At 38.1% G+C, this 24,135-nt stretch overlaps 2 protein-coding genes across 2 annotated transcripts; one reads left to right on the top strand and one right to left on the bottom strand.

Moving 5' to 3' along the window:
• Nucleotides 1–6,004: 6,004 nt before the first annotated feature.
• LOC106435117 (MLP-like protein 31) lies at nt 6,005–6,839 on the bottom strand. The gene is made up of 2 exons (XM_013875972.3): nt 6,509–6,839; nt 6,005–6,433 (listed from the first exon to the last, which is right to left on the bottom strand). Exons 1-2 carry the CDS (start codon nt 6,714–6,716, stop codon nt 6,156–6,158), a joined length of 486 nt encoding a protein of 161 aa, XP_013731426.1. The 5' UTR covers nt 6,717–6,839; the 3' UTR covers nt 6,005–6,155.
• A 12,798-nt stretch (nt 6,840–19,637) lies between these two features.
• Nucleotides 19,638–24,134, top strand: LOC106435116. The gene is made up of 5 exons (XM_048762701.1): nt 19,638–19,794; nt 19,929–20,366; nt 23,557–23,630; nt 23,705–23,788; nt 23,858–24,134. Exons 2-5 carry the CDS (start codon nt 20,157–20,159, stop codon nt 24,132–24,134), a joined length of 645 nt encoding a protein of 214 aa, XP_048618658.1. The 5' UTR covers nt 19,638–19,794; nt 19,929–20,156.
• Nucleotide 24,135: the final 1 nt, after the last annotated feature.

The following is a 24,135-nucleotide window of genomic DNA, read 5'->3' on the forward strand; positions in this document are numbered from 1 at the left end:
TGAGAAGTGGGTCAGAAGTGGTGATCGTCTCTTCACCAAAACCAAGAGAAGCAACCGTGTAGTGCTTGATCAAAACGAGCTTCAAACTTATGCTAGTTTGGAGAAGATGTTGCATAAGGCAATTCATGCTATCCGACAGCTCAAAAGGAAGGGAAACACCAACACTTCTTCGGCACCAAAACAGCAATGTAAGTCTTCTTATCTTTCAAATTCTGATTTGAAAACTAATGAGATTTCTTTTGATAAAAGCAAAGCTGTGAAACCCACAAGCAAAGCTCATTCCACCAGGTGCTTCAAATGCCATAGGATCGGTCATTATGCTAACAAGTGTCAAAAGCAAAAACCGTTGGTGACTTTGGAGAATGAGAACCTTGAAACCGAGCCAGAAAAGGAAGAGCCTTTGCCAATTCAAATACCGGACCAAACCCAAGGTGAACATTGTGCTGATTATGGTTTTTTTGCGTATAATCCTTTTCCTTTTAATGTTTCAGATTTGAGGACAAATCTTTTTGAAGAGGAAGGGAATGATGTGCCCTGGTTCGTGGATCAGTCCATTGGAGCCAACCAGCATGGAGATCAGGACGTTCTGAACAATTTGACCGAGGTTCGTTCATTCGACCGTACTGATCAGACTGACCGAGCCGTCCCGCGTGCGTCCCGATTGGAGCTTCGGCTGGAACCACGTCCAGACGACCTAACCGACCGAACCACAGCCCGTCTTCCCCGACCAACTCGACATTCTAAAACCCACGGTCGAGCCAGAATTAGCTTGGATCGTGAAGAAACCAAAGACGGACATGCATTCTTATCTGGCGGACCATCCGGACAGTCCCGCAAGCGTCCTTATCTTTACCCCGTGCATCCATCTGGTTCGGATGAACCTGGACAGTAGCCGAAGGGTTTCCTTGACCAGAACGTGAACCGAATGGTCATCTTTGACTAATCTGCATGGAAGACTGAGTCTTTGACTCATTAATAATATTCTAGTCAATGTTTCTATTTTCTATGCTTTGTTTTCCCACAATTCTCTTTAATTCTCTTTGACTACAAGTAGTATAAATATGTAGTCCCTTTGATGAATAAAAGCAGTTCATTTTGGTTGTTTATTTTCGATTCTTCTTTTCTCTGAGTGAGAGAGAGAGTTCTTAGCTAGTTCATCGGTTTGAACCAGCTTGTTGATTTGGTGGTCAGCCAATCATCTTTTGTGTCGTTTGGTGGTTAGCCAACACACCTTCATCGTTTCTTAGGTGGTTAGCCTTAGATCGTGGTATATCAAGGGTCATTCCGCATCTCTTGACGATCCATTCATTCCATTCCAGTTCCAGAAGTGCCATCGCCTTCTCGGTTCATATCAAACACCCGGCCAAAGCCATCCTTCCCGTTTTGGGCGTATCACTCTATCCCCTTATCTGTTTATTATGTGTACGGAAGCATTGGTCGCAAATATTAAAAAGGCAGAGCGAAATAAGCAGCTAACGGGTCTCAAGGTTGCTAGGGCCTGCCCCCCAATTTCCCATTTATTATTTACAGACGATAGTCTTTTCTTTTGCAAAGCTCAGAAGGAAGAATGTCAGACAATTCTTAGGATTCTCAAGGAATATGAAGGGGCTTCAGGACAACAAATAAATTTTGAAAAATCTTCAATTCAATTTGGACACAAGATTGCAGAAGCTACACGACAGGAAGTTCGAGATATCTTAGGTATACATAATTTAGGAGGAATGGGGTCTTATTTGGGCATCCCAGAAAATCTGGGAGGATCAAAGGTGCAAGTTTTTGGATTTGTCCAGGAGCGTTTAAATAGCAGAGTAAATGGTTGGACTTTTAAATTTTTCACCAGAGGGGGTAAGGAAGTGATTATAAAATCTGTGGTTACAGCCTTGCCAAACAATGTGATGTCATGCTTTCGAATTCCAAAAACGGTAATGAAGAAATTAGTTAGTACTGTAGCACAATTCTGGTGGAGTCCAGGGGGTAACAAGAGAGGTATGCATTGGAAATCATGGGACAAACTGTGTAGCTCTAAGGACGATGGAGGTTTGGGATTCAAAGATCTCACAGATTTTAATACAGCTATGCTTGGGAAACAATTTTGGAGATTAATGGACAAACCGAATACTTTATTTTCTCGTGTATTTAAAGGGAGATATTTCAGGAATGCTTCACCCCTGGAATAGATCATACTCGTCATCTTATGGTTGGCGTAGTATTGTCTCTGCTAGATCTCTGGTTAGCAAAGGACTAATCAAAAGGGTGGGAGCAGGATCATCTATATCAGTATGGAATGACCATTGGCTTCCATCCACTCGCCCGAGACCAGCAAATAAAAATCAACACAATCTTTACCCGGACCTAACAGTGGATGCTCTTATCGATGGAACATCACGATCATGGAACCTACAGGTTATTCGGGCTCTAGTGGATCCACAAGATGTGAAAATTATTCAAAGTATTCCTATCAGTAGATCTCATCTAGAAGACCGGAATGGGTGGCATTTTACAACCAATGGCAAATACACGGTTAAATCTGGATATGAAGTGGAACGAGTATATCCGGATAGAGAAATAATGCCACCCCAGTTTGGCCCTTCGATAACACATTTGAAGGCGTTCTGTTGGAAGTTACGCTGCCCACCCAAGTTGAAACATTTTTTATGGCAACTATTGACGGGATGTATAGCGGTTAAGAAAAATTTGAGGTCAAGAGGAATGCAAGGAGATACTGTTTGTGACCGATGTGGTGCTCCCGAGGAATCAGCTAATCACGTGTTTTTTGAATGTCCACCGGCGGTTCAGGTCTGGGCACTTTCACGGATCCCGATGAATCCAGATATTTTTCCCACTCAATCTTTGTTTACCAATATGGATCATTTATTTTGGAGAGTTTCTCCTGAAATGGAGGATCATTCATTTGCTTGGATTCTCTGGTATATATGGAAAGGTAGAAACAACAAAGTTTTTAGCAATTTGGATATGGACCCGAGAGATACTCTCAAACTGGCAGAAACGGAATCGTTACTTTGGGTGGAAGCACAAAATTCTCAGACTCAAGATATGGAACGCACCCAAATTCAAGTATCTTCGATAATAACGAGTATACCAGGTAGATGGTGTTTTACAGACGGATCTTGGAAAAATGAGGATAGCTTTTCAGGGCAAGGATGGTATAGTACCCTGGAAGGCTATGATGGACTAATGGGAGCATGGAACACGAGAGCGAGTCAGTCGCCACTACACTCAGAGATAGAGGCCCTTATATGGGCAATGGAATGTATGAGGAATCTTAGACAAGCATGGGTTACTTTTGCAACGGATAGTGCTCAATTGGTGAAGATGGTGTCGGAACCAGAAGAGTGGCCTGCCTTTGCAAGCTATTTGGAAGACATAAAAGTTTTAAAGAGGAGTTTTAACAGCTCAGAGATCATTCATATACCACGAACACAGAACTTAAAGGCGGACAGTCTCGCACGCATTGCAAGAAAGCAACCGTCGTTTGTCGTCCATATGGATGCAGAGCTACCGTGGTGGTTCGCAGAGTCTACATGAATCTGCTTTGTTTGCTGACAAAAAAAAAATTAATTTTATTTAATATATTTTCATTTTTATAATAGTATATGTAAATGTTGTAATATTATACATAGAAATAATGAAAAAATTATATATTTTTTATTTTTAAATTATTTTTAATATTTTATATATATTAATATTATTTTTTATTTATTTTAAGGATCCAAATCCGGATCCGGATATCCGCCGGATATTACAATTTTTATAAGGATATCTGACACCCGGATATCCGAGAACCTCGGATTCGGATAAGGATAGTAAAATTATTGATCCGCCGGATAAGGATCCGGATCCGGATACCTTAAAATTGTCCGGATATCCGATCCGTCTCAGACCTACACGCATATATATTCTAACTATTCTCTATCTCTTTCCTAAATATTTAGCTTTTTCACAAATTAAACCTTTATCTTTCTTTTTTTTTCAAATCGTTTCTTGTTTGATAGGAGATATATGAGTTGTGATTATCTATTTTTCTCTTGCTCTGTTTGAAAGATATTATGGATAAATTAATTAGAAATTTATTTGATATTATTACATTTATTGATAATATACAATTTAAATGATATACATGGATTTTACCAATTTTTAGTCATAGTAAAAATCTCTTTTAAAATATTTATATTATTGGAGTCTATTTTAGAGTGTTTTTCGGCTCATGCATGTTTTGGAGCAATGTGGAGATTATGAAGCATTTTAGAGCTTATGGATGAGAAAATTCGCAGTTGTTCAAGAAATCAGAAGTCGCAGACGAGATTTAGAACAAGCGTCGATCAACACTTTTTTCCTTGGTGTCGCTCGGAACCCACGCGAGTAAACAAACCAGACTTGATTCACGACTGACTTGAGCCCAAAAGTCTCACATATTACAAGATTGCTCATGGCCGACTTTATACATAGTATTTTTAGTTTTTGCCATTGCTTGGGCAAAGAAATGACGCTTTAGAAACCAGTTTTATATTTAGTAGCTTTTGGAGAGAAGATCAAAGACTTCTTTAGAGATTTGTATAGAAATTCCAGTATTTCTTACTCTATCTATTTATGCAATTTATTCAATCGGTCTTCATGCTTTGCTTAATTATGTCTGAGTAATCATCCGGTTAGATTTAGGGTTTTATTAGGATTTTGATGAATATGGATATATATAAATGCTAGGGTGATTTAATTGGATTCTTCACAGAATTGATCTAAGTGCTTATGTTCAAAAGTATCTAACTAGAACCCTGAACTTAGGATAATAGACAAGCACGAAAGTGAATTCATTACCTGAAACTAATTATGCTGAGGTAGGTTGTTAGGCGCACGCGAAAACTGGTTTAACTAATCTAGTGAACATATCAATTGGATCGTTAATGCTTGTTTATAGAAGTATCGATTGACAATATGTAGTATCAATCAACACTCGTTCCTTATTCACATGTGAGAGCTGGAATATAGGATTAGACATTTGATTAGACTTGCAGAGCTGAATATCTTAATATTGCATTCGAGTTCTAGGACGGTACATCACACACTCTTAGCATCTATAACTGATAATTCTGATTGCCTGAAACCTAAGTCTAGCTTTCATCCCATATATCTTGCGACCAATATTTACTTGTTTACTGCTAGTTACAGCTTTATTTATTATTTGTCTAGCTTAATCTTCATTTTTATAGTTTATTGTATGCCCACGCTCTTTGTGAATTCAATCCATAAATACTGCAACCGATTTATTATTTGAGATAAAAAAAATACTATAGGATCATTTGAGCGATATCAATAAAATTTCCAATGACATTTTTCATAACCCACATGTGAATTTAAGCTTAATTCCACAAAATAATTCTAAATTAATAAGATATATACTACGAATATTTATAATAAAAAACAAATAACCTTATATATACTCTTACTAATGAAAACTAACATATAAGATATTTTTTAAAGTTTGAAATCAATTATATGCTTTGACATTAATACTCAAATGTTACCGTTTCAAACATACAATTTATCTAAATATGCCAATTGTCAAAAAAAAAAAAACACACTTCCTCTGTTTCATAATAAGTGTCATTCTAACATTTTTTTTAGTGTTACTTTACAATTCCAATGCAAACTATACTTAATTTCAGCTGAAAATAAATTGAAAACTAGATTGATTTTATAAATAATTTTATTTAATTATCTCAAATACTATTGGTCAAAGAGGTGTAGTGTAATTAATAACAACTTACATATATTTCAGCCACTTTTTCAATCTATGTGAAAAATGTCAAAGTGATACTTATTCAGAAACGGAAAGAACTTATTCAGAAACGGAAAGAGTACAGTTTAACTAAAAAGTAACATGAAATCAATATGCATGCAATGTCAGATTTTTAGTTTACTTTTTTTTTAACTCAATGCCGGACATTTAACGCACCTTAATACTTGAAATCCAGAGAGAGAGAGCAGATTATCACCCAAAAACATAATAAATAGACATTTCTGATAACACATTTTCATATCACTCAAATCTCTTTACATCTAGAGAGAGCACATTATTGATACTTAGAAAACACCCAAAGACATAAAGATAGATACATATGTAGATGTTGGACGAGTGTCTATTCCTTAGATGAGAGCATTTCGTCGATGTCTTTGGCCATTTTTACACCCACTTGGAGCAGAGACTCCGGGTGAGCAACGCTTTCGTCAATCCTCTCGTATGACATGTTCCATTTCACCACACTTCCAAGTCCTCCTTGCTTCGGAGTCACCTGGATCGTGAATAGGAAGCTCTTGAACTCTTTCATCAGATCTCCTTCTATCACTCTGAACTTGATCATATTCTTCTTCGGGTCCACTGCCTCGATCCTCTCCCTGGCAAACTTTGGCTTCCCATCTGCACCCAAAACGCAATTTTACCAAGCAAATCTTCTAAGTCGAGCAAACTATAGATGTATTTAGTTTTGCTTACCATGAACATAGTTCCAGCTGACGAGAGTGCCAACTCTTCCCATCTCTCCCCCTTCGACACAACATGCCTGGACATTTTCAGGAGAGGCTTTAGACACATCTTGTGGTCTCACTGCAAACATGTGGAAGAATTTCGTGGCCGGAGCTTTGATCTCAATATCTGCCTCAACCTCTCCTTGTAAAGAAGGCTTCAACATAGCCTGTGCCATTTCTTCCAGATGATTAAATACTTGTCTAGTTTACTTATAGAACGGGAGTGGTTAGTGAATGAGTACCTCTTGAGCTCATAGACCCTTTTATAGAGCAACTGTCAATAAGGTAGTAGATAGTGTGACTTAGTTAGCTTTATTTCTGGTGACATTTTTTATTCCTTGCATTTAAATAATTTCACATATTTATCATCACGTAGGTTATTTAAAATAATGTCGAATTATCTATAATGCATGCTTCCATTTTTAGTTTGCTCCCAGTAAACATTGGGTTATGCATATGTTACGTTGTTCTAATCTTATATAAGTACCACTTTGCTCTTTTTCCTGCTGTTAAACTTTCAACGCCTTAAAACATTATATGAAAATGAAATCAGCCACCAATTAATTAATGGTTTAAGATGTGTTAGAACTTCATTTTCAAGAATCGTAAAAGAAGAGACTCAAGGAATGTTAGAATATATATGGTCCCTTAGGCAAGTGAAGGAATCAGACCAACTTGTGAATATAATTAACAACTAATAGATTCTTGTACTCTATAATTGTGGGTATTGATTCAATGATGTGTCTCCAGTTCATGCATTTACCACACACTCCAATTCGCCTCATACTCTGGGCTTGACCCTTATTTGACCCATACAGGCTATAAGCATGCATGAACGTGTGTTACATTCTTGACTTCAGATCAAAATTCCGATCGCTTCTGACCCGGATTTAACTCGGGAGTATTTGGACCAATAGGCTTTGGTTTTCTAGCTTCCTTTTTATTCTTGTTCTATATAAACATTAGTATTCTTAATATTTAGAAACATAATGATTAAAGACTTTGGGATAGAATGTTAGATACTAATCCTTAAGGATTTAGATCTTTGAGCTCTCGATTTGTAAGAGTCACACCTTTTGATTTGAATTAATAAAAAACTTAGAGCTTTGTGTTAAACAACTCTTAAAACCTTAGTTTCTCGGCATTCTTTGAGAATTCAACAGATCTTAAGAATGCTAAGTTAACGAACATTGAGATTCTCGGAATTCAACATTATTTTTGTGTTATTGATACTGGTCAGTTGGTATCAGAATTCATGAAACTTTAATTTTTAATTATGGCTCGATCCAAGGTCATCTCATACGATGAAACTTTGTAATCTTACAAACTTCATAATATCGCAAGATATAACAACTGTCGTTGATGGCGTACTAGCAAAATATCAGCATGAGCACCAAGAGTTATCACGTGACTTCATTGGAACCACTGCCCGTATTTTTTTCAACAGCAAAAACGAAGTACTACTCAAATTTTTGAGGAGGATGACGAAGATGATGTTAGTGATTTGTTTGCAAAAAGAAATCACGACCATACACAACTTCATACCTTAGAGGATCGTCAAGATCAAGTCATGGACTTCAAAAAAAAAAAAAAAAAAAGTCATGGACTTCACCGGCACGCCCATATATGATGTTTATGAAGATGAACTATCTACAAAGCTCGGCTATAAAAAATTTAAAAAAATATGTTCAATTTCATTTTATAATGCATTTTGGAAAATTTATATAATACAATTTTATGTAAAGTAAATTTATAAAATAGATTTTACAAATTAAATAGGATTAGAAACGTAACCAAATCTAATTAAAGTTAATAGCTTAAACCTAAAAACTTAAGTCTAATTAACATGAGAAAAAACATTAGCCAAAAAAAAATTAATTAACAAAACTTTGCTGCCGGGAGTTGCACGCCACCTCCGACCATCCGTACTTAAAAGCGATTAGCTAGATTCTTCTTCTTACAAATCGAAGAGCTAGAGTCGTCAACGTGGGGTCTCTTCCTCTCGTCGCCGTCTTCCTCCAACCATGAGCTCGGCCACCACCACCACCACTGCTCACGCAGCCTGAGCCAACCGATAAATCCATGAGGTCTTGAGCCGCCTAGGAAATCGGAGCCGCTTGCAGAGGAGGAGATCTGAGCCGTTCACAGAGGAAGAGGGGAGGAGAATCTGAGTATGTGCTTGTTGAGTAATGTCATTTTGTTCTCAAACCGAACTAAAGAAAGTCTAGTTACCAAGAGTTGTGAGGTTAAGAAGTTGGTCTAATAGGTGATGTAGTTGTTGTTTAAGTTGCTTGTGAAAGTAGACTACTAAGTAAGGCCATTAGAGTAGTGTTAGTGGGAGTTGGTGAAAAAACCCATCTCTGCTATTGTGTTAAAAGAGACAGACGTGAGAATGTATGAGAAGTGAAGCATTTTGTATCAGAAACTGAGGAAAGAGAATCTGAGTTACAAGATCAAATGTTACCTTTAAAATTTTGTTTTGTCAAAGAAACGAAGTAAGACAAGAAGGTATCAGAGTGGTGGATGTCTGGAGCCACTTCAACCGTGAGAGAGAGAGCAGAAGGTTCTGCAAAATTGAAGAACAAGGTTGAGGTCAGAGAAACCAAGGCTACAGTTAATGAAACCAAGGTGAACAAGATGGTGGTTCAAGAAGAAAACCACATGCTTAATGCAAGACACGAAGACCAAAAAGGAGGCAAAGAAAATGAATGGCTAATTGACAGCGGTTGTACAAGTCATATGACACCTTATGAGAAGTTATTCACAAGACTCAACACAAACATCAAAGTTCCAATTCAAGTTGGAAATGGAGCTGTACTAATGTCAAAAGGAAAGGGAGACATTGAAGTGATGACCAAGAAAGGCACAAGAATCATCAGAGATGTATTTCTAGTACCAAGTCTTGGAAAGAATCTTCTCAGTGTTCCGCAGATGGTTATGAATGGCTACCAAGTTAATTTCAAGAAGGAGAGCTGCATCATACTTGATCCTAGAGGAAGGAAGATTGGAGAAATTCCGATGAAAAATAAGAGTTTTCATCTAAAATGGCGAAAGAAAGAAGAATGTGAAATGGTGGCCAAGACAAATGTTGCTGAGCTATGGCACCAAAGACTTGGACACACTTGCTACTCCAATTTAAATAAGATGTAGTCAAAAAGGATGGTGGTTGGCTTACCTAAGTTCAGAACAGAGGCAAAGAGATGTGAGAGCTGTATTTTGAGCAAGCACAGACGTGACTCTTTTCCAAGAGAATCAGAATCAAGAGCAAAAGGAAGGCTTGAACTAATACACAGTGATGTGTGTGGTCCAATGCAAAATGAATCTATGAGTGGCATCAGGTATGTGCTTACTTTCATTGATGATGCAACTAGAATGGTTTGGGTGTACTTCTTGAAGGCAAAATCAGAGGTTTTTAGAACTTTTAAAAGGTTCAAACAGCTTGTTGAAAATCAATCCGGATGCAAGATCAAGAAACTTTGAACAGACAGAGGAACAGAATATTTTTCTGGAGAGTTCACAAGGTTTTAGAAGACAATGGCATTGAGAGGCAACTGACTGCAGCCTATTCTCCTCAACAAAATGGTGTTGCAGAAAGAAGAAACAGAAGCTTGATAGAAATGGCCAGAGCCATGATTAAAGCCAAAGATTTACCTCTGAGTTTTTGGGCTGAAGCTGTGTATAATGCTGCATACATCCAAAACAGAACAACAACAAGAACACTTGAGAACAAGACACCACTTGAAGCTTGGAATAAAACAAGACCATCGGTAAATCACATGAGAGTTTTTGGATGCATATGCTATGTGCATGTACCAGATCAGAAGAAAAAGAAATGGGATGACAAGTCTAAAAGAGCCATATTTGTTGGTTACAGTTCAAAGACAAAAGGTACAGAGTTTACTTGTTGAAGGAAGGCAATATAAACATATCCAGAGATGTTATATTTGAAGAAAAAAGCAAGTGGGACTGGAGTAACAAAGAAATTGTAAGAGGACAAGACATGGCAGCAGAATCAGAAATCTGAGAAGAAGAAGGACCCAGGGAAGAAGAATCAAGCTCAAGTGACAATGAAGAAGCAAGAGAGAGAAGACAAACTCACCAAAACTTCTCAGATGACAGTCCAAGCAGCTCAAGAAGAGATTCTAGTCCACCAAACAGAAAGACTAGATCAACTGATGACATCCTACTTACTGCACCATATGCAGACATTGAATATTCTGCAATTGTTGAAGTATGTTTTTCAAGTTCTGAGGAACCAGCATTGTTTGAAGAAGCTGCAAAAAATTCAGAATGACGAGAAGCAATGGAAGAAGAAATTCAGATGAAAGAGAAGAACAAAACCTGGAGTCTAGTTCAAAGACCAGTTGACAAGAATGTTGCGAGTGTCAAGTGAATATACAGGCTGAAGACAGATGCAAATGGAAACGTTGTAAGGCACAAAGCAAGGCTCGTTGCAAGAGGTTTTGCTCAGAAATATGGAGTTGACTATCTCGAGACATTTGCTCATGTTTCAAGACATGAAACTATAAGACTATTACTTGCAGTTGCAGCTCAAAGAAAATGGAAATTGTTTCAGCTTGATGTCAAATCTGCGTTTCTGAATGGGAAACAAGAAAAAGAAATACATGTAGAACAGCCAGTTGGATTTGAAGAAGAAGGAAAAGAAGATCATGTTCTACATCTACACAAGGCTCTCTACGGCCTAAAACAGGCGCCTATAACCTGGTACAGCAGTATAGATGAGTTCTTTCAAAAAGAAAATTTCAAAAGAAGCGATAATGATCATGGTTTGTATACCAAAGAAACTGATGGGAAATTTCTTGTGGTATGTATCTATGTAGATGATCTCATCGTGACTGGAGATGATGAAAATATGGTGGAAGAATTCAAAGCAACAATGAAAGATGAGTTTGAGATGTCTGACCTACGACAACTTAACTATTTTTGGGAATGGAAATTGATCAGACTCAACGAGAAATCATTCTAACTCAAGAGTGTTATGCGAAAAGGTTGTTGAAGAAGTTCAACATGGAGGATTGTAAGGCTGTGAACACTCCTCTACTTCCACAGAAAAATGAACAAGAAGAAGACGATGATGCAGTGGATCCGACGTTATACAGAAGCTTAGTTGGAGGGTTGCTATATCTGACAGCAACACGGCCTGATCTGATGTTCTCTGCATCATATCTGTCAAGATATCTCAAAGAACCTACGTCGAAGCACTTGAAGGAGGCTAAAAGAGTACTCAGATACATCAAAGGAACTAGTGACATGGGATTGAAGTTTACTGCTACAAGTGGGAGCAAATTAATTGGATATTCAGACAGTGACTGGGGAGGATGCAGAGAAGACGTAAAGTCCACAACAGGATATTGCTTCAGCACTAGATCAGCAGCTTTCACTTGGCAAACTAGTAAACAAGACACTATTGCTCAATCTACTGCAGAAGCAGAGTATATGGCTTTGTGCGCAACAGCAAATCAAGCAATGTGGCTGAGAAGAGTACTTGAAGACCTAAGGTTTCGCTGTCAAGAGAGAGTGCCAATATACTGTGATAGCCAATCTGCCATAGCCATTGGGAAAAATCCAGTTCAGCATAAAAGGACCAAGCATATGCAGATCAAGTATCACAAAGTGAGAGAATATGAGAAGAACCAAGATATCCAGCTGCAATACTGCAGAAGTGAAGAACAATTGGCCGATATATTCACCAAAGCGTTAGGAACTCGAAGCTTTGAGTCTTTCAGAGACAAACATGGTTTGAGTGTCAAAATGACAAGAGGGAGTGTTGAGTAATGTCATTTTGTTCTCAACCCGAACTAAAGAAAGTCTAGTTACCAAGAGTTGTGAGGTTAAGAAGTTGGCATAATAGTGATATAGTTGTTGTATAAGTTGCTTGTGAAAGTAGACTACTAAGTAAGGCTATTAGAGTAGTGTTAGTGGGAAGTTGGTGAAAAAAACCCATCTGCTTTTTTGTTAAAAGAGACAGACGTGAGAATGTATGAGAAGTGAAGCATTTTGTATCAGAAACTGAGAAAAGAGAATCTGAGTTACAAGATCAAATGTTACCTTTAAAATTTTGTTTTGTCAAAGAAACGAAGTAAGACAAGAGTGCTCTTGAGTTGAGTTTTGTGGAGAGAATGAAGGAGATGATAGAAGAAAAGAGCTCGTGAATATTATTTGAGGACTTACAGAGGAGGATAATCTAATTATGTGACTGAGGAAGAGATTAAAGAAGAAAGAAGAGTCGAAGGAATTAGAAAGAAAAGAAAGAAAAGAACAAAAGAAAAAAAAAAAAAAAAAAAGTTAATTTTTGTTAATTTATGGCCCTTAGATTTATCGGAAGCAATGGTTGAGATGATTGTAACGGCCTGGTTCCTGGCCCAAAAATTTTCATAAAAGAATGGGCTTCTCTACGGTCCATTTGACAAAAACCTAGGGTTCCCTTCACCCTTTCCTATAAAAAGAGATGTAGCCCCTTCTTTTCTCTCATTCTGAAACTTGAGCGAAGCTCTGCAGAAATATAGAGAGACTAGGAAACCCTAGCCGTCAAGCTTCTCTTTCCATTTTCTCTCTTCTTCTCTCACGCCACTCTCTCTCTCTCTCTCCCTATACTCTCTCTCCCCATGGATTTCTTCCTCTCGCCTCGCCGCGAGTCCCCCGAGAGCAAGCCGAGCCGCCGGTGGCGGTGGTGGTCGTCGTCCAAGTGGTGGTGGGGTGATCGTCCGAGTGTGGCGATGGTGGTGGCTGTGTAGTGTTGTGGCGGTGACCAGATCTCGTCTCTCTCTTGTTTACTTGTTCCAGATCTGTTCAGATCTCATCTCCTTTGTCTCTTGTTCCAGATCCAGATCCAGGCTAAGGTGGAGTGTCTTGAACCCATCTTGTTCTCATGTACTGTATATTCATTTATGTTGGAGTTAGGGTTGATTAGACCCTGTTTGAAAGCTAGGATGATAGATCATGATTATTGCTAGGATGTTAGATGAATGGAACACGATGCATAAGAACCCTCATATTGTTAAATGGGACTTATTAAACTGAAATGGAGTTGTGGTAGCGATGATTGATTGGTAATTTATGCTTGTATGTTTGGATGTGTAGTCCCATGAGTGGTTTGCGATTAAAGCTAGGATGCTAGAGAGAAATGAATGCTAAGCTGATAGATGAGTAATGATTGTTAATGTTATTGAAGTAGAACTTGAGTGCAATGTGTATTGTGTGTGACACCGATAACGGGTGGCGTCTAGTGAATGAGTCCAAGTACAAGTCTAAATGAAAAGGAAAGTGAATGAGAATGGGAAGGGATAAGTGAAAATGATAAGGATGTGAAAGGATAAGTGAAAGTATGAAAGAATAAGGTTATGGTTAAGCATGGGTGGGGAAAGCATATAGAGTCTAAGGAAAGTATGTGTGGCAGTAGTTCACGCTAGGTATCCATAGGAGATGTGGCGAATCCACAAGAATATGGAAGCACCCATAGGAGATGTGGCGAATCCACATGAATATGGGGTAGAAGCCTAGTGGGAGCTACCCACTGATGATAAGAACGAAGTGCCAACCGCGAGAGGCGGGATATAAAAACGTGCATCATGGTCGGGTAACGGGGAGTTAAAGGTGTCATAGGATCGATTCGGTCTGGTATGATGAGTCGGTTAAGTCTAGGGTTTAACGTGTGTGGCAATGAGTGAGTTCATTGTAATGATTGATCACTAGGTTGCTAGAAATGTATGGAAATGAATGTGGACAATTAGTGATGACAGTATGAAATGATAAAAATACATTACCTGATTGTAGTGGCTAGTCAGTCCTAGTTCCCGCATAGAGTAGTATAGAGTGTCATGCGGGCAGGCTGGACTAGAGCCACTTCACTGAGTAACTTGTTTCTCACTCCTCCATTTCCATTTTCCCTGTGCGCAGGACTGTAAGTAGAAGTATATGGATGTGGGTGTGACGGTATTTCAAAGAAGGTTCTGCGCCCGTCGACTCTCGGGACCAGTAACGGGACATGTAGGGTTGTCTAAATGAGTAGACACGTGTCCATAACGCCCCTTCGATAACCCCGGTCGGACGCCGGGGAATCGGGCCGTTACAATTGGTATCAGAGCGGGTTAAGATCCCTTAGTTCTGTCCTAAGGGATCAGCATTTCCGACGTTTTCAAAAAACAAAAAAAAAAAACAACTTGTTTTCATTAAAAGAAAAGAGTTTGTGAAAGTTTTGATTGCCCTAAAAGTTCCGTAAACGATTTCAAAACCACCCACTATATCTATAGGTCTATTAAGGTTTTGATCAGATCCATTTTACTTGAAAAATTTCTTTCTCAGCTTAATTCATTCATTGGTTTTAAAAAAAAAAATCCCGAGCAAAGTTGTTCTCGCCTTATATGCCTCCCTTGTATGATATGTGATTGTGTGAGTCCATTTCGAAATCAGATGTTAAGTTCGGAAGTCTAGGGCTTGGAATTCGGGGACGAATTCCGATTAACAAGGGGGAATTGTAACGGCCTGGTTCCTGGCCCAAAAATTTTCATAAAAGAATGGGCTTCTCTACGGCCCATTTGACAAAAACCTAGGGTTCCCTTCATCCTTTCCTATAAAAAGAGATGTAGCCCCTTCTTTTCTCTCATTCTGAAACATGAGCGAAGCTCTGCAGAGATTAAGAGAGACTAGGAAACCCTAGCCGTCAAGCTTCTCTTTTCATTTTCTCTCTTCTTCTCTCACGCCACTCTCTCTCTCTCTCTCTCTCTCTCTCTCCCTATACTCTCTCTCCCCATGGATTTCTTCCTCTCACCTCGCCGCGAGTCCCCCGAGAGCAAGCCGAGCCGCCGGTGGTGGTGGTGGTCGTCGTCCAAGTGGTGGTGGGGTGATCGGCCGAGTGTGGCGATGGTGGTGGCTGTGTAGTGTTGTGGCGGTGACCAGATCTCGTCTCTCTCTTGCTTACTTGTTCCAGATCTGTTCAGATCTCATCCCCTTTGTCTCTTGTTCCAGATCCAGATCCAGATCTAGGCTAAGGTGGAGTGTCTTGAACCCATCTTGTTCTCATGTACTGTATACTCCTTTATGTTGGAGTTAGGGTTGATTAGACCCTGTTTGAAAGCTAGGATGATAGATCATGATTATTGCTAGGATGTTAGATGAATGGAACACGATCCATAAGAACCCTCATATTGTTAAATGGGACTTAGTAAACTGAAATGGAGTTGTGGTAGCGATGATTGATTAGTAATTTATGCTTGTATGTTTGGATGTGTAGTCCCATGAGTGGTTTGTGATTAAAGCTAGGATGCTAGAGAGAAATGAATGCTAAGCTGATTGATGAGTAATGATTGTTAATGTTATTGAAGTAGAACTTGAGTGCAATGTGTATTGTGTGTGACACCGATAACGGGTGGCGTCTAGTGAATGAGTCCAAGTACAAGTCTAAATGAAAAGGAAAGTGAATGATAATGGGAAGGGATAAGTAAAAATGATAAGGATGTGAAAGGATAAGTGAAAGTATGAAAGAATAAGGTTACGGTTAAGCATGGGTGGGGAAAGCATATAGAGTCTAAGGAAAGTATGTGTGGCAGTAGTTCACGCTAGGTATCCATAGGAGATGTGGCGAATCCACAAAAATATGGAAGCACCCATAGGAGATGTGGCGAATCCACATGAATATGGGGTAGAAGCCTAGTGGGAGCTACCCACTGATGATAAGAACGAAATGCCAACCGCGAGAGGCGGGATATAAAAACGTGCATCATGGTCGGGTAACGGGGAGTTAAAGGTGTCATAGGATCGATTCGGTCTGGTATGATGAGTCGGTTAAGTCTAGGGTTTAACGTGTGTGGCAATGAGTGAGTTCATTGTAATGATTGATCACTAGGTTTCTAGAAATGTATGGAAATGAATGTGGACAATTAGTGATGACAGTATGAAATGATAAAAATACATTACCTGATTGTAGTGGCTAGTCAGTCCTAGTTCCCGCATAGAGTAGTATAGAGTGTCATGCGGGCAGGCTGGACTAGAGCCACTTCACTGAGTAACTTGTTGCTCACTCCTCCATTTCCATTTTCCCTGTGCGCAGGACTGTAAGTAGAAGTATATGGATGTGGGTGTAACGGTATTTCAAAGAAGATTTTGCGCCCGTCGACTCTCGGGACCTGTAACGGGACATGTAGGGTTGTCTAAATGAGTAGACACGTGTCCATAACGCCCCTTCGATAACCCCGGTCGGACGCCGGGGAATCGGGCCGTTACAATTGGTATCAGAGCGGGTTAAGATCCCTTAGTTCTGTCCTAAGGGATCAGAATTTCCGACGTTTTCAAAAAAAAAAAAAAAACAACTTGTTTTCTTTAAAAGAAAAGAGTTTGTGAAAGTTTTTATTGCCCTAAAAGTTCCGTAAACGATTCAAAACCACCCACTATATCTATAGGTCTATTAAGGTTTTGATCAGATCCATTTTACTTGAAAAATTTCTTTCTCAGCTTAATTCATTCATTGGTTTTAAAAAAAAAAAATCCCGAGCAAAGTTGTTCTCGCCTTATATGCCTCCCTTGTATGATATGTGATTGTGTGAGTCCATTTCGAAATCGGATGTTAAGTTCAAAAGTCTAGGGCTTGGAATTCGGGGACGAATTCCGATTAACAAGGGGGAATTGTAACGGCCTGGTTCCTGGCCCAAAAATTTTCATAAAAGAATGGGCTTCTCTACGGCCCATTTGACAAACACCTAGGGTTCCCTTCATCCTTTCCTATAAAAAGAGATGTAGCCCCTTCTTTTCTCTCATTCTGAAACATGAGCGAAGCTCTATAGAGATTTTGAGAGACTAGGAAACCCTAGCCATCAAGCTTCTCTTTTCATTTTCTCTCTTCTTCTCTCACGCCACTCTCTCTCTCTTTCTCTCTCTCTCTCTCTCTCTCTCTCCCTATACTCTCTCTCCCCATGGATTTCTTCCTCTCACCTCGCCGCGAGTCCCCCGAGAGCAAGCCGAGCCGCCGGTGGTGGTGGTGGTCATCGTCCAAGTGGTGGTGGGGTGATCGGCCGAGTGTGGCGATGGTGGTGGCTGTGTAGTGTTGTGGCGGTGACCAGATCTCGTCTCTCTCTTGTTTACTTGTTCCAGATCTGTTCAGATCTCATCCCCTTTGTCTCTTGTTCCAGATCCAGATCCAGATCTAGGCTAAGGTGGAGTGTCTTGAACCCATCTTGTTCTCATGTACTGTATACTCCCTTATGTTGGAGTTAGGGTTGATTAGACCCTGTTTGAAAGCTAGGATGATAGATCATGATTATTGCTAGGATGTTAGATGAATGGAACACGATGCATAAGAACCCTCATATTGTTAAATGGGACTTAGTAAACTGAAATGGAGTTGTGGTAGCGATGATTGATTGGTAATTTATGCTTGTATGTTTGGATGTGTAGTCCCATGAGTGGTTTGTGATTAAAGCTAGGATGCTAGAGAGAAATGAATGCTAAGCTGATAGATGAGTAATGATTGTTAATGTTATTGAAGTAGAACTTGAGTGCAATGTGTATTGTGTGTGACACCGATAACGGGTGGCGTCTAGTGAATGAGTCCAAGTACAAGTCTAAATGAAAAGGAAAGTGAATGAGAATGGGAAGGGATAAGTGAAAATGATAAGGATGTGAAAGGATAAGTGAAAGTATGAAAGAATAAGGTTATGGTTAAGCATGGGTGGGGAAAGCATATAGAGTCTAAGGAAAGTATGTGTGGCAGTAGTTCACGCTAGGTATCCATAGGAGATGTGGCGAATCCACAAGAATATTGAAGCACCCATAGGAGATGTGGCAAATCCACATGAATATGGGGTAGAAGCCTAGTGGGAGCTACCCACTGATGATAAGAACGAAGTGCCAACCGCGAGAGGCGGGATATAAAAACGTGCATCATGGTCGGGTAACGGGGAGTTAAAGGTGTCATAGGATCGAGTCGGTCTGGTATGATGAGTCGGTTAAGTCTAGGGTTTAACGTGTGTGACAATGAGTGAGTTCATTGTAATGATTGATCACTAGGTTGCTAGAAATGTATGGAAATGAATGTGGACAATTAGTGATGACAGTATGAAATGATAAAAATACATTACCTGATTGTAGTGGCTAATCAGTCCTAGTTCCCGCATAGAGTAGTATAGAGTGTCATGCGGGCAGGCTGGACTAGAGCCACTTCACTGAGTAACTTGTTGCTCACTCCTCCATTTCCATTTTCCCTGTGCGCAGGACTGTAAGTAGAGGTATATGGATGTGGGTGTGACGGTATTTCAAAGAAGGTTATGCGCCCGTCGACTCTCGGGACCAGTAACGGGACATGTAGGGTTGTCTAAATGAGTAGACACGTGTCCATAACGCCCCTTCGATAACCCCGATCGGATGCCGGGGAATCGGGCCGTTACAATGATGATCATTGCCAAACCAAATGGACCAATGAGAATCCAGTATTTCTCTGACTGATTAAGTATCCGTCAGAAAATTTGACGGAAATAATACTCGTCATAAATTTTTGACGGCTTTCTAATAATTAATATACGTCAAAAGTTTCTGACGGCATTCGACGGATGATATATGTTTGAAAGTTTGGATTTGAAGTTTGTTAAATTTTAAAAATTTAGATTTGAAATTTATATTTAGTAGATGATATATGTAATTAAGTGTTTAGGGTTTGGAGAATATGTTTGGGTTTAAGATATGTGGTATAATGTTTAATTTAGAGTTTAGGGTTTGAGTATAATGTTTTGGGTTTATGTTTTGGAAAGAGTAAATTTAAGTGTAAGTTTAAAATTTGAGGTTAAGTATGACTAATGTTAGATTTTGGATTATGAATGTAGGGTTTAATTTCGGAGTTTAAACTTTATTTATGGTTTTAATGTTTGGAAAATCAAAGGAAATTTTGACCGCATAGATTTGTTGAAAAATCGTCAAAAAAATTTGATGAATTTTTGATGGTTTGGTATTTGGTTGGAAAAACAACAGAAATTTCTGACATAAAAGAACGAGTTTTTCTTTCACCCAGGGTGAAAATAAGGTTCAACATCCACTAATAAGTTGCCAACTCATATCTAGTTTTTCAAATAAAAAGAAGGTAAAGTGTAATTAGAAATATAACTATTAACTTAAAAAAAAGGAAAACAAAAAAAAAAAGGAAACAAAAAAAATAGAACACGACGGCGGCTTGTAATCCTCGTTAGTTAGAAGCCACAGAGAGTCACGAAGAAGAAAAAAAAAGAGGAGCAAAGAAGAGAATCAGAGAAGAAGGTACAAAATCATTAATATAATTGACCATATAGTTGTTAGATTTTCGTAAATCATCCAATTCTCAAAATTTATATATAAGATTGGTCAACTAACCCTAACAACATATAAGATTGTTCTTGTCTTTGGTTTTACAGAAAGTTTGAAAAGGAATGGAGAATAATCAATTAAGTGTTTTTGGTGGTCAGCATGGATCTAGTTTACAAGTCTCAGGTGATTCTAGTTTGATAACTCAAAAGTTGACTGAGGTTTATGAACTCTACAAATTCCAAATTATATAATAAGAAAATACAGAGTTGAATTCGTCATTGAGTTTACAATAGGGTTTGGTGTTGTATTGTGGAGAATGAGAAAGTGATAAATGGATGCTCCATAGTTTAGAGGATAAACTTGTGGAAGAAGAAGACGAGGACATTCCAAATATACGTGGAATAAAAAGGAAAAATCCTGTTGGACGACAAAAGAACCAACACGATGGACTCCATGGTCGATGGAAAGGTGTTCTTGAAAAGAAAAAACGTGGTACATCAAAATCGTCGAGTAAGGCCAGAGTAAAGAAAATGTTATCATTTCAGGTATTTGATATATATTATTATTTTATGATTTATGTAACTAGGGATCGTTACCCGCGCTAAGGCGCGGAGTTTTTGCATTTTAATCTATTTTTGTCTCTTGCTTACTAATCTAGCATTCAGTTTTTCAATACATTTTATCTTCACCATCTCCTCTTGTCTTGTTTACATTTGTTTTCACGTTCTATCGTTTGATTTGTCTTAGTTTTGGCTTGTGTAATAACTTAACCCTACTCATTCTTCTTTCATTCTTTATTGATTGATATTTTTATCTCGCTTAGCTCTGTATTTGCTCGAATCATTTTTCATCATCTGCTTCGTATTCTTTTCATATTCATTAACTATTGTCTCCAATATCTTTAAATCCTAAAAATCCTACATGTTCTTGTGTTTATTAAATCACATATTAAATATTGTTGAAACAGTTTATTTATTCTAATAAATCCTTACGATTATAACTAAGATGATATGGATAAAAGACTGATTATAATTTAGTTGAAATTAAAGTCTAAAGTAGAAGTTATTAAACTTGCAATCCTTCTTTTTGTCATCCAAGATAGCTTTAGTCAAATCAATTATATAGATTTAGAAAACCCATAAGCTATTTCAATTCCAAACTACCAAAAACACAGGCGCATTTGTTATTGACGCTGCGGCGGGTTTCCTTTACTATAAACATAATTGTTTGTCACAACTGTTAATAAACCCAAATGTGTTTACAAAAGCTACCCATATAAGAGTTTCATACTCATTTCTCTTTCTCTAGTCATCTCCTATGTTAGCAGCTATCATAATACAATCATCAAACAAAGGACATATCTCTTGGTTCCATATAGAATATGCAAAAGGACTGTTTTCTGGAGACTCCATGATCACTGAGTATTATAAATATCAAACTTTGTCTATGGTCTATTTATATGTTGAGGAAATGCCTCGAAATGTAGCTTCCAAATAATGATTTCCAGGTCAACACATTGCATGTTAACCTCCACAATGGGATCAGCGGATCTGCAGATACTGCTACATGTCGAGTCGAACGCAGCTACACATATGTTCCCTACTTGTGCCTTTCATTCACAATCTGCAATTCTCCCAAGAACCAGAATCAATGTTAAATGAGGTAAAAATTTTAGAGTCACAACAGACTTTGTATAGCCAAGCCCAATAAACCAAGCACCTAACGTAACATCCCCACTTGCCTATTTTTATAGAAAATGACTTGATCATTATATAGTAGCACCGAGAAATTAGATGGAGAATGAGGTATGAATGCAAAGTAGACAAAACAGTTAAAATCTTACTGATTATGGGAAATATAATAAATCAATTCTCTTGAAATGGCGTATAACTGTCTAATAGCGTGACAGAAGTACTTGTTCATGTTCTCACCTAACTTCCAATTCTAAATGTATATATAAATCTATTAGAGTTATTGCCAGCGCTCTGTTGCGATATTTGTTAGCTAAAATAATACATCCAACATAATAGGAAAAAGAAACTAACGAAATTGTAAAGCTAATCATCAGCTGAGATGCTTTTGTTGTCCTGACACATTGCAAGCTTAGTGATTTCACTGTCAAAAGCAACAAACTAAGCAGTCATATACATCTGAGACATTTATTTAGAAACGGTTCCTAGCACAGAAAAAGCATATTATTATGTTACGGAGGATAAGTTTGATGCATAAATACAGTTTAGTTATTTTTCAACTGAACATTTGTGCCTACTGAATTACCTTACAACACCCACTGCATTGTGATTTTGGCATGTTAAAGCTGAGAATCAACATTGGAGCTTGCGTTAGCATTTGGAACATGAAATATAGCACCATCAATTTCCAGTGTTAATTCCATTGACAATAGCTATGCAAAAGATTTCTGCTAGTAAGGTAATCGTGATTAGTAATTCTTTACATCTTAGTATCGTACAACTTCAAAACGATAGACACTTACAATCGACGGCTCTCAAAGATGGACCGCAAACCATGATATGCTTACTTCGTCGTATAAGTAATCCATGTCACTTCCCTCCCACGGGTAACGTTGCTGGTGCAGATCAATTCCCTCCACCTCTTCCTCATCATTAGGATGCTCTGCAATATACCCTCTGTAAGGTTCAAATTTATGTTGCTAGAATTATCAGAGAAAGAAATATAAAGTACCCTCCAAATCTTCAGGAGCATCGACATTTTCTTTATTCAATGATCTTTATTCAACCTAACAACCATCAACATAAAAAGAATGTGAGGCACATAATCTTCAAAATCCAAGTTTAATGAATGAAAAAAAAAACTCAGGAAGACAGAAACTGTCAAACACTCACTGGCTTCTTCTTCTTTTACTTCTTGGCTCCCGTGAATGAACTGTCAAAGCCATCATTATTTACAGGAAAAAAGATTAAACAAAGCAATTGATGAAAAGAGGCAAATATGTTTCACAGCACATAAACTCTTTTTGAACAATCAGGCAACAAATAGTATGTCTCCCGTCTGACTCAGCTGAGTCCTCGATGGCATCCTGAACGACAAATGTCTTCTTCTTCTTCTTGGTTAGATCAAAGGGTGCAAGCTAAGGATGACCAAAGAAAATTAAAACCACACAATCATGATTTATCAGGCAAAATAAAAAAACCGATGATGAATTTATTAAAGATGGGGAGATGTAGAGACTAAAGAAGAAAAACTGATTCATGAAACTCAAAGAGTCAATCTGTGTTTCTTAGATGAGTCATGAAGCGATGATTAAAAATTGAAAGCCCTAAACTTCCATTGAAGAGAACGCTTACAGACCAAAGAGGTTTATTGGGCTTTTTTTTAACGAATCTCATTTCAAAACGTGAGTTATAAAGTATTTATTAAATCATTAGATAAAATAAATAAGTGTGGGTCCCACAGAGAAAACCGAAATAAGCAAAGGTTTCAGACCTTCATAAATATATATTTGTTTCAGCCATCAATGTACAAACAATCCTTTAACTCAGTGGTATAAATGTTGTTGTTTAAATTTCAATAACCCGGGTTCGAGTCACAAACTTGACATTTTTCACACTTTTTAAAAATGGGACCCATATATCTCTGACGTGTCGCATCAGGAGTGATGCAACTGCCCTATTATAATGTAGATTTTTTCATCGAAATGTGCCTTAATCAATACATGTATATACTAATCATTGAATAAATTGATAAATACTTCAGGAATCAACTCCTATTCCCAATACGCAGTCCACCGGATCTTGCATAATGAGCTATTTTTCTCTCAAACACCCAAGGTAAAAATTTCTTTATGTATTGTATTTATAATTTAGTTATATGTCAATTTTACAAATTCTTATAAATGATTCAGGAGCCAACTCTTTCTCCCGGTACACAGTTATTTGTTGCTGTCACAACATCATCTAGTGGGTCATTTTTCACACAATTACTCGAGGTAAAATTTTCATTCTATATGTTATTTATAATTAAGTTATATGTCATTTTAAAAAAAATTGTATTGCAGGACTTCGACAAGAATTATGGCGATGGTTTATCGAAAGACTTTGACAAAAACTATGGCGATGGGTTATAGGGTCGCCTGTTTTTTATTGGTGTTTTGTATTTTTTTAATAAAAGATGTTTTGGACAAATCCACCATGGGATATTACTGCTTTGACGAATGTATACATTGTGGTCACTTTGTCTTGTTTTTACTCTCTCAGTTTTGCTTGTGTTTCAATTATGACAAGCCACCACACACTCTCTTTAACCTCTCACGTTTGGTTTGTTCTTGTAGATAGA

This window comes from Brassica napus, chromosome C7, assembly GCF_020379485.1.
Source record: "Brassica napus cultivar Da-Ae chromosome C7, Da-Ae, whole genome shotgun sequence".
Taxonomy (NCBI): domain Eukaryota; kingdom Viridiplantae; phylum Streptophyta; class Magnoliopsida; order Brassicales; family Brassicaceae; genus Brassica; species Brassica napus.

Bases quoted from the DNA above. Each gene is read 5' to 3' on its own strand.
- LOC106435117 (XM_013875972.3), bottom strand. From the start codon at position 6,716: ATGGCACAGGCTATGTTGAAGCCTTCTTTACAAGGAGAGGTTGAGGCA. The intron at 6,434-6,508 runs GTAAGCAAAACT...TTTTGGGTGCAG, and splicing joins CAGCTGGAACTATGTTCATG to ATGGGAAGCCAAAGTTTGCC.
- LOC106435116 (XM_048762701.1), top strand. From the start codon at position 20,157: ATGCTCCATAGTTTAGAGGATAAACTTGTGGAAGAAGAAGACGAGGAC. The intron at 20,367-23,556 runs GTATTTGATATA...TAAATACTTCAG, and splicing joins AGAAAATGTTATCATTTCAG to GAATCAACTCCTATTCCCAA. The intron at 23,789-23,857 runs GTAAAATTTTCA...ATTGTATTGCAG, and splicing joins TTTTCACACAATTACTCGAG to GACTTCGACAAGAATTATGG.